Source organism: Epinephelus moara, unplaced genomic scaffold (genome assembly GCF_006386435.1).
Source record: "Epinephelus moara isolate mb unplaced genomic scaffold, YSFRI_EMoa_1.0 scaffold638, whole genome shotgun sequence".
NCBI lineage: Eukaryota > Metazoa > Chordata > Actinopteri > Perciformes > Serranidae > Epinephelus > Epinephelus moara.
This window is the reverse complement of record NW_026082584.1, coordinates 21,894-32,697: the sequence shown is the minus strand read 5'-3', so window position 1 is coordinate 32,697 and position 10,804 is coordinate 21,894. Positions and strand designations below refer to the sequence as shown.

At 44.9% G+C, this 10,804-nt stretch overlaps 1 protein-coding gene across 6 annotated transcripts in view; it reads left to right on the top strand.

Annotated features, from left to right (window-relative positions):
* The first annotated feature begins 562 nt into the window (after positions 1–562).
* The window catches only part of fhod1 (formin homology 2 domain containing 1), a 28,675-nt gene continuing 18,433 nt past the window's right edge, over positions 563–10,804 (top strand). For 3 of the 6 annotated variants that reach the window (XM_050040024.1, XM_050040023.1, XM_050040022.1), the window contains exons 1-8: positions 600–628; positions 1,242–1,347; positions 3,988–4,082; positions 4,455–4,566; positions 5,262–5,356; positions 5,508–5,651; positions 5,790–6,202; positions 10,182–10,277. In XM_050040024.1, the coding sequence (XP_049895981.1) occupies positions 4,002–4,082; positions 4,455–4,566; positions 5,262–5,356; positions 5,508–5,651; positions 5,790–6,202; positions 10,182–10,277 (941 nt within the window). In that variant the 5' untranslated portion in view covers positions 600–628; positions 1,242–1,347; positions 3,988–4,001. Of the gene's footprint in view, positions 629–1,241; positions 1,348–3,987; positions 4,083–4,454; positions 4,567–5,261; positions 5,357–5,507; positions 5,652–5,789; positions 6,203–8,690; positions 8,799–10,181; positions 10,278–10,804 lie in introns of all 6 variants that reach the window. The other 3 variants (XM_050040021.1, XM_050040020.1, XM_050040025.1) reach the window with 2 other exon arrangements.

Genomic DNA, 10,804 nt, shown 5'->3' with positions numbered 1-10,804 from the left:
CTGTGTTTAAACTGCAGAATTTAAAGTCTCTCATGGTTTCCTCTGAAACACAGAGTGAGTCAGGGGTCGTGACCTCTGATAGAAACAAACAGGAAGCTGTTTCATTGCTTTCTGCCGACCCCCCCCCCCCCCCTAAGGGATCCCTCAGTACCTCACAGCTCCGAGCTCTGCAGCTTCTGAGCGGCTCTGAAAGGCTGGAAATCTGACATCAGATTCAAAGCTCTGATTATTTTCATGATATTACTGAAAGTTTAACCTGATGTGACGGATCGTCTCTGTTGCTCCTGCTGAACTGTGAAAACACTCAGACTGATGTTTCCTCCTCTAACAAACAATCTTTGCAGAGACAGAACAGAGCGTGGCCGACTACAGACAATAATCAGGTTTCATTTTGGACTTTGAGGAACTTCCGTACCCTGTTATCTTTGATTAGCTCCAGCTGATATGATAACAATGATAATAATCAACCATCAGTGCTTTAACCAGCTGAAAACGATGTTTGACATGTATTTACTGTGTGACGTAATGTTTCCTGTGTTTCTTCTTCCTGTGTGTTTCAGAGAAGCTGTATAACTCTCAGGGTCCAGAGCTGCGACGCTCCCTGTTCTCCCTCAAACAGCTCTTCCAGGTAACAAACACACACTCCTCTCATTAACAGCTTTGTTTAATCTCTGATGTAAAGACAGCAGAGCCGCAGATATCAGCCTGAGCTCAGGGCTCAAACATCAAACCACATCACACACCGCTGCTGCACCACATGTTGGTGTGAGTCAGTCTCCACATCGTCTTCGTGTCAAATTAAAGTCACGATACAACACCAGACTTTCATCCAGATGATTCTGTGACATGTAATGAGTAATAAAACAGTCAGGTGTAAAACATCACAGTGAGTTTTGTCTCCTGACATTGACAAACAGAGGAGATAAATTATTATCAGCTGTTTGACTAAAATGATGTTTCCTTGGTTTTGGGTGGAGAAGCTTGATCGGCTGAAATGTTGACGACTAAAACATCTTCAGTTTTCATCGACTCAGCGACACTCAAACAGTTTTCTTTGACAGATAAAATGCCCAGACTTTTCCTCAAAGCTAAAACTGGACTGAAAAAATAAAATGAATATGATAAACACGAACACGACACTTGACTCAGGACTAAAACTAAGTCTAAAAAATAGCTGACAAAATCAACACTATCATGAAAGTCCTACCTGTGTGGTGATGTGACGTGTTCTCTGTCCGCAGGATGATAAAGACCTGGTTCCAGAGTTCGTGGCCTCTGAAGGTTTGACGTGTTTCATAAAAGTTGGAGCGGAGGCCGACCACAACTACCAGAACTACATCCTGAGAGGTGAGACTCCGCCCTCACAGGGTCAGCGAGGAGTAAAATGAGCCTGACCTCCAGTCGCTGTGAGGTGTTTGTTGTTCGTCCTCCAGTAATCACCAAAGACACCTGAATAATCCTCCTCTGTCCGTCTGTGTGTGAAGATATAACGTGAACATGGGAACGCTGGACAGACCGTGGAAGCTGTCCACACTTTTGTGTTCAGAAGGAAAATAAAGACACAGGTGTGATTAAAGCTGAAGGCAGCAATGAGTGAAGCCTCGCACCTTTGTGCGTGTTGCGGGCACCGGCAGGACGCAGACTGACTTTTCATTTCTGTGAAAGTCAGACGCTGCATGCAGGAGTGAGGTGGTTTATCTGTCATAGAGTGTGGGTGCTGGAATTACATATTACACATATTATACCACTTCCTGTGTCCATTATGTGGCGCAGATCTGAGGGGGATGTGGTCAACCTGTAAGGAGAAATAAAGCAAAGTGTAAAACATGACATTTCCTGTTGCCAGCAGGGGGCGCTGTGAAGTTTGGGGCAGATTGGACCGTGTGTGCTGGAATTATCAACCACTTAGTGAAATCTGACGCCTCACCTCGGTCACACTGTTTGACGAAAACTCAAACTTTGAGAAGCTTCTCATGTCGAAGGTCTTCGGATAGTTCAGACAAAATTTTAAGTCAACTGGATGAAATCTGTAGGAGGAGTTTGTTAAAGTACGAGCCCGGGAAATGGACAAAAATTACACAGGAAATTAAAAATGGCCGACTTCCTCTTGGGTTTAGGACGTGGCTCCAAGAGGCTTTTTTGTATGTCTTTGTGTGATACATGTGTCCAACAAGTTTCATTCGTCTACATTAAATTTAAAGAAAGTGGCTTGAACATTGAAAACTGTCCAGCGTGACTATGGAGGCAGATTTCCATACGCAATGAGGAGACCCAGATGAGATCATGCGTAATGAATGTGCCAAGTTTAGGGACTTTGAGTTTCCTCAGCACCCAAAAATGTGTTTCAGTGGTAAAAAAAAAAAAGTCATAATAATAATTCCTTCAGTTTCAGTGAGGCCTTCGCCGCCGCCTGCGGTCACTGCTCGGCCCCTGGTTACACACTGATCACCGTTTCACACCTGAACTCAGCTGAGTTCATGAAAACTGGTTCACAAGTCAGCAGAGAGATGGGAGACAGATTTGTACGTGCTGTGGATGAAGAGTTGAAATGTCTCTGTCCACACTGTGAACATGAAAACACAAGTTACTGATGAAATAAAGAAACACAGGACGAAGTCTGAAGAGGACAGATCCAGTCTGTCTCCTGCAGAGCTCAGTATGCAGCCACAGACTCGGTTTGCCTTCTCAGCCTGTACTGGAGGAGGAGGATGATGATGAAGGGTAACACCCCCCACAGGGACCATAGAGTCCGTCTGAGGGACCACAGGGTCGGTCTGAAGGTCAGCAGTTAGTAGATCATAGTCTGTTCTTCTGCGGGACTCTGAAACAGTTGAGCTGAAGGTTCACTCTGCAGGATCGTTGGGTTCTGTTTGTTAACATCAGTCAGAGTGAAAGTGAAAATCGTCCTCAGATAATCTGGATCTGTATTTTTGGCACTGGGCTGCGTACGCTCCGACACCAGGCGGCGTGTTCACACACACTCTGAGAACGCTCTCACAGCTCCTGACTGAGACTGAGTCCTCACTTTGTAGAAAAAGATTAAGTAAAGTTCTCAGAGGGAGAAACTGTGACCTCAGCGAGGAGGCGTGGCTGACCCTGTTGTTAGGTGTGACACGGTCTTCTAGCAGATGTGATTGGTTGTCCTTCTGTGAGCCTGTGAGGTGAGGACACCTGGTGGATATGAAACGTACTGCGTCTCAGTATGACACAGTGTCAGTGTGATCACTGCTGATGGAACAGACTCATCATCTCTGCTGCTCTGATGCAAGTTGTGTGCATATCTAATGAGATCGACCACGATCGTTGTCTCTGCACCGTCTGATCTGTAGTGTTTCATTAACTCACTGACGTCCAGTGTTTGGAGAAGATTTCTCCTCTGATGAAGAGCCTCTTCCTCTTCCTCTCTGCTCCTCAGTGTTTGTGTCTCCACACTGGTGACAGCTGCAGCCGGAGCCATTCTGTCTTTAGGTTGTCCGTCCCATCGTTGTGAACACAGTATGTCCAGAACAGCTGGAGGGAATTTCTTCAAATTCGTCACAAACGTCCACCTGGACTCAACGATGACCTGACTAAAATTTGGTGGTCATGGGTCAAAGGTCAAGGTCATTCTGACCTTGTATCCATCTCATTCTTGTGAATGCGGTATCTTAAGTACACTGTGAGGGAATTTCTCCTGCTAAATTTGGCACAAACGTCCACTTGGACTCAACAATGAATTGATTAGATTTCATTGGTCAAAGGTCAGTGTGACCTTGTATCTGTTTTATTCGCGTGAGCGTGATATCTCTGTCTCTGAGATGGTCTCTGCAGCAGCAGCAGCAGCAGCTCAGTCTGAAGCCACAAAGCCACAGAGCGCTGAGTCAGATCTGCAGATTATAGCTTCATCTGGAGCTGCTGGAACCCACTGTGGAAACCTGGAAGCTGACACTGACCTGTCTGTCTGTCTGTCTGTCTGTCTGTCTGTCTGTCTGTCTGTCTGTCTGTCAGCTCTCAGTCAGATCATGCTGTTTGTGGACGGTATGAACGGAGTGATAAACCACAATGAGACGGTGCAGTGGCTCTACACGCTAACAGGAAGTCTGGTGAGTCCTCACACACACACACACACACACACACACACACACACACACACACTGAACTTCACATTAAAACTGACAGATCAGATCATTGACATTGATTTCTTTCTATTAATTGAAATCATGCAGCAGTCACTGTTACATCCACCTGACAGAAATATAAACTGTCACAGATTCACACATGAAAGATTATTTCAGTCCTTTGTGTCCCTCCTGGCCTGCCGTCACCTCACACAGAGGCTCTGAGCTCTGTGATGAAGGCCAGTTTAAACAGTCAGAAGTTTCCTCTGAAGAAGAAGTGAGTCCGTCAGAGCAGAGCAGGGACGCCACCTGGTGGACAGACACTGAACATCTGTCCCTCTGTGTCTCTGTGTTCAGTCCCGTCTGGTGGTGAAGACGTCTCTGAAGCTGCTCATCGTGTTTGTGGAATATTCAGAGTCCAACAGTCCTCGACTCATCAGCGCCGTCAACACGGTGGACGGAAAGAGAGGTACACACACACACACACACACACACACACACACACAGTCAGGGAGAAGCAGTCGAGGCTGCAGCTGATTTGATTTCCATTATTAATTTATCTGCTAATTATTTTCATCATTAATCAAAGAAGGAGTCGACCGACCGTCAGATTAAACCCAGAGCGACTCACGTTATAAAAACTCACTTGACTCAAATCATTGATCAGTGAACATCATATTTTCTGATTTAATTTTCTGTTGATTGACTCGTTTCAGCTCTGATGAACTCCTGGACTCATTTCCACCCTCGTCTCTGATGTTTTCACCGCACAGTAACTTTGATTAACGCTGACACAAACAGTCTGAACAGAAACGTGTCAGAAAACAGGAAGAAAAATGTCAAATAATGAATAAACTTTTTTAAAGAAGTGGACAGGAAGTCTCCACAAACAATGTCAAACAATAAAAGACACCAGGACTGAAAACAAGTTGTCAACGTTAAACAGACTCAAGAGTCAGACTGAACAAACAGGAAGACATCAAATCTATATCTGATCATCTATAAATATACATGTTTTCAGTTTGCTCTGAACATCTGAGACATTTATGAAATCATTAGAAAAGAAGCGGAGATGATTTCAATAAGTGATGATGTCATCAACATCAGGATTGTTGCTACGGTTACCTGCAGTTTAACGTGTGTGTGTGTGTGTGTGTGTTGCAGGTGTGAAGCCGTGGAGTTACCTGATGGAGGTCCTGGAGGAGAGAAACGGCTCCGACACAGAGCTGCTGATGTTCGCCATGACGCTCATCAACAAGGTAAACAAACAGTCAGTGAGGTAAACAAACAGTCAGTGAGGTAAACAAACAGTCAGCAATTGGTTGATGCACTCACCTGTGTGTGTGTGTGTGTGTGTGTGTGTGTGTGTGTGTGTGTGTGTGTGTGTGTGTGTGTGTGTGTGTGTGTCAGACTCTGGCGGCTCTTCCTGACCAGGACTCGTTCTACGATGTGACGGACAGTCTGGAGCAGCTGGGGATGGAGACCATCATCCACAAACACATCAACAACAAGGGGACGGAGCCTGACCTGCGAGCTCAGTTCACCGTCTATGAGGTAAACAACAACAAAAACAAAAACAACAACAACAACCACTGCCTCAACAACAACAGTCTCAATAACACTGTGTGTGTGTGTGTGTGTGTGTGTGTCTGTGTGTGTGTGTGTGTGTGTGTGTGTGTGTGTGTGTCACAGACAGCTCTGAGGTACGAGGATGGCGAGATGGACGACTCGTCCTGTAACCTGCGTAAAGAGCGAAGGAAGACGACCACCACCGATCAGGAGGGAAGAAAGAGCCGCCGCTCCTCCAGTCAGAACCTCCCTGACCTCCTGACCTCCTCCGCAGGCTCCTCCCCCTCCGCCTCCCCCACCCCTCCTGCCTTCGTCTCCCCCTCCACCGCCAACGCCCCCCTGTCCCCCGCCATCTCCTCCGCCTCCTCCCCCAGCCCCACGGCGGGCAGCAGGGCGTCGTCCCCGCTGATCTCTGACCCCGGCAGCCCCGCCTCCAGTCCATCAGGGTCCCAGAGAGGGTCGCCGCTGCCCCCCCACACCGCCCCCAACGGTACCATGACCGCAGAGCAGGAGAGCAGCAAGTCACCGCCCCCCGCGTAAGTTCATCTGCTCCTGATCACTGAACACAAACATGACTCATCACATCTGATCAATAACTGCTCCTGAATCAGCCTGAGATCAGCTCTCTGTATTTCACTTTGTTTAACGTTATAAAGTTATAATAAAGTTATTATAACGTTATAACGTTATAATAACTTTATTATAACGTTATAATAACTTTATTATAACGTTATTATAAAGTTATAATAAAGTTATTATAACGTTATAATAACTTTATTATAACGTTATAATAACGTTATAATAAAGTTATTATAACTAGTGTTGCACCGATACAGATCTTTTTTCAACTGATACAATAACCGATAACGTCTGTATTTTAAACCACAGTGTGTGACCTGTAGTGTGTGTTCAGCTGAGGCTCAGACAGGCTGATGATGATGATGATGATGATGATGTGAGAATATGTCTGATTTAATATTCCACAGCTCCGACTGAACCAAATCAAACTGTTAACACAACAAACACAAACAGCAGGTGTGACTCTTCATACCTGCCATCATCAGGTCGACCCTCACTGGCCCCGCCCCCTTATGACCCTACACTACAGATGAACATCATAAACACAAAATTACTTTAATCAGTATTGAATTTGATGTTAACGTTGAGACAGAGGATGATGATGATGATGATGATGATGAAGCCCAGTGTTCCTGTGTATAAGCACACAGCAGAGTGAGTCTCTACTGACTGATCCTCTCTAACTGCAGCATCACACGTCGAGCGGTTATTAATAAGTTTGACAGCAGAGCCTTTAAAAGCTGGATGTTAGCCGCTGCTGCTAATTAGCTCGTGCTAACACACTGCAGGCGGCCCCTCAGCACCATGTCACACCTGTTTAACAGGAAGTTTGATGATGGAGTGTGGTGACGGGCGGTCAGAGGTCAGACCCTCGACGCCGTCCTGTTGTCTGTTTATTGGCCGCTCACAAACCAAGTTAGTTGTAACAGTACTTTATTTAACTTATACATAAGTTTAGTATTTCAGTAGTTACAGTAGTTCAGATATATGTCGTGTATCACGATATCGAGCCTAAAAACTTTGCAGTGCTAAGTATAGGCCCTATCGCCATGGTAACCCGTGCTGCACAGGTGACCTATAGATAAAGTCAGGAAGTCATGACTCTGACAGAAGGCTGTGAGGAACAGCTGGAAATGAACATCTGTTTGTTTTAATGATGAATCAAAGAAAACTATGGAGACAGTTTTTATTGATCAACAGAAGGACTTTATGATCGTTGTGTAACAAACTGAGAGATGGACGGATGAATGAATGAATGAATGAATGAATGAATGAATGAATGAATGAATGAATGTAGCTGTGTGTTGATGGTGTGTGTTTGTGTCATCCTGTGACCTGAGGGGTCAGAGGGGTCAGATGGAAGTCCATGAAGTGTTAGATTAATAACAGGATAAATCAGGACGTCTGCAGAGAAACATCTAAGTGATAAAAGTCTGTGAGGTAGAAAATATTCCATGACGAGGCTTTAATGAGTTTAACGACGGCCAAGTGAAACACACGGAGGAGAAGATTAACATGAAGCTCAGTCTGTTAATGTGCGATGTCATCAGCAGGCAGAGACAGGAAGTCACTGTTGGTTTGTTTCATTCAGACTCAGAGAGAATAAAACATGTGGCGGCGGTGTTACGGCGTGAGCGGTCGCCCTCTGCAGCTCCTCTCTGAGCGTTCCCATGTTTAGAGCGACAGCCTGACGAGAGGACGTGTTTTATTTGGACACAGCTTCTCTGAGTTCAGACAGCAGGAATGTTTGTCCTCAGAGGACACATGAAGAACGATCCTGCTCATGTTTGGTCTCCAGCTGGCAGCGCGTCCACATCCAGGGACACAGTTCACCACACACAGGAGGCGGAGCTTCATGTCAGGTCTGGACTCACTGATGCTTCATCACACAGCAGGAGGCCTGATGGGTCCTCTCAGGGTCCAGAGTCAGGATTCAATCTGAATCTGATCAGATCTCCTGTTGGATCTGTAACGGCTCAGCCTCACCTCTGCAGAGTGATGTCACTTCTTAAACTCAAACATTCAGCAGGAATCTGTTGTTGTGACCTCAGAAACACTTTTGTTCTCGCACAGCGGTCCAATACTAACAAGCTGAGAGGGGGCGTGTCTTCACCTATCATAGAGGAGTCGCTCAATAAATGGATTCCCCTCCTGTGCTTGTATACTGGGACAAGGACAGTAGGCCAGTTAAATGTCCTCGTCCAGCTGGGACTGTAGCTGCACTTCACTGTTTCCATGGAAACGGACTGACTCAGGGGGTCTCTGCATGTCTGGGTTCTGGTTCTGGGTCTGTTCTTGTTTTGGTGACTTGGTGTTGGTTTCCTGTCTCTGATGGTGTTTCCTTTCCTCCTTCTGTCTCTCTCTCTGTCTCTGTCTGTCTTCATGCTGTGGTGCCTGTCGTCCATCCACCCAACCCCCCTGTCTGTGGCGTCTGTCGACCACTAGGAGTCGCTCTTTCCTCAGCCACCACATGTCAGCTCTGGGTCTGAGCAGGAAGTCCAGACTCTTCTCCAAAGCCAGCTCCATCTCTGAGGAGCCTTCAGCCGCCTGCAGGTCTGTAACACAGACGCTGACATCAGATCAGCTGACAGGACCTCTGACATCATCACAGCTCAGGGTCAGAGGGTCAGACAGTGATGACATCAGACCTCAGGAGGGATCAGATGATGATGATGTGAACGTATATTATTAATGTACAAACTAACAAAGATGTTTATTGATTCAGTTATTAAAAAACAACAAAACACATCTTCCTCACGATCAACGACTGAGGAGAAACAAACATCAGATAAATCGTTGTTCTGCAGAAACACAGTGACGATTCAGACAGAACCAGATCTTTGTATCATCAAACCACCTTTAAGTTTCTTTTGCATCGAGTCAGTTAAATAGTTCATGTTCACAGTGTTTCAGTGAATATTGTCCTCCTGAGGTTGCCGTACATCAGCAGATAAAGGTTATTGATTAGTCTCGTTGGATGAAAGTTAACCAGCGAGTGAGAGATAAACAATCACTGAAGCTCAGTGCTCAGTCTGTGTTCATAAACCTCACTTTAAAAATACATATTTGAAGAATGTTGATATCAGAAATGGTCGACACTGTTTAAGAACAGAGAAGTTGCTTTTCTAATGACAGGTGTGAGGTGTCAGCGCTCAGACGATATATTAAACTGTAATATAATGTTAAAAACCAAGTTGTAACAAAGGACACAGATTGAGTGACCTTGTTTTAAACCAAACTGATGTGACCTTTCTTTCGATTTAAATTCCAACAAATCTTGTTGATGTAACTTTAACATTTCGTCTCCATCAAATTATAATTTATCTTCCCTGCAAATATCATAAAGTCAGATTTATTTACATTTAAAGTCGAGTTATTGTTTGAAACCATTTTGAATGTGATAATTATTATTAGATTATTAGGGGACAGTCTGCCCTCACTCCTCAGTGCAGGAGAAACAAAGAGTTTATTGATCCACTGAAATATGTTCAGGATTTTCTCCTCTGGTGTCTGATGTTGAGGTCACATGATGCAGGATGACCATATAAGGTCAGAGGGGTCAACCTAACGTCCAGCAGGGGGCGACTGTGCTGGTTACAACACAAACCAGTCGCCAGTTTAGAACGTTGTTATTTAACGTTCCGACACAAACAAACAGGTGATGTCACCGTGGTTACGTCCATTATTTCCTGCAGTCTGTGTTTGTGACCTTTGACCCCTCGTGGAGAACGGAGGGTTTTCCTTCAGGGAGCTGCACACTGATTAGTTTGAAGTATGAGATTTACACACACACACACACACACACACACAGCAGCACTGGAATGAACTGGCAGAAAACAATGTTTGGAAACCAGAGTCGTTACTCTGCCTGCGTTCTTGGCTGTTCACTCACATTCTGTCTGTGTGTGTGTGTGTGTGTGTGTGTGTGTGTTGCAGCTCGCCCTCCTCAGACGTCTTCTCTCAGCAGGACAAGTCGTCTCAGTCGAACCAGGAGCAGCTCGTCAACAAGACGGAGTCTAAAACCAGTTTCAAGTAAGTGAAGCAGATGCACTGGGATGGGTGGTTACCATGGTGATGTAGCTCTGGCTACCACGATGCTCTAGATTGTTGTTGTTGTTGTTGTTGTGGAGGATGTTGATCTGTGATATTTGTCAGACTGGTTTAACTGGTGTGTGTGTGTGTGTGTGTGTGTGTGTGTGTGTGTGGTGTCACCAGCTGAACTGTGTGATGTCACTCTGCAGTCAGCTGGTGAACATAAACATCTGTGACTGAATTCATCTCAGATTTATCTACGTGTGATTTATCTCTGGATCATCTTCAGATCATATCTGACTCATTTATAGAGCTTTAAAAATAATCAGTCATAAAGTCTGTAAAGCTTCCTGATCGTATCTGGATCCTTTTTAAAATAATTTATTTACAATTTCTCAATCATTTCTGGATTATTTTTGTTTTGTATCATCTGGGTAATTTTTGGATCATTTCCTGATCATATCCAGATGTTTTTGATAAATGTAGTTGTTTAATTTATTTATGATTTTTCTGTCATTTCTGGATCA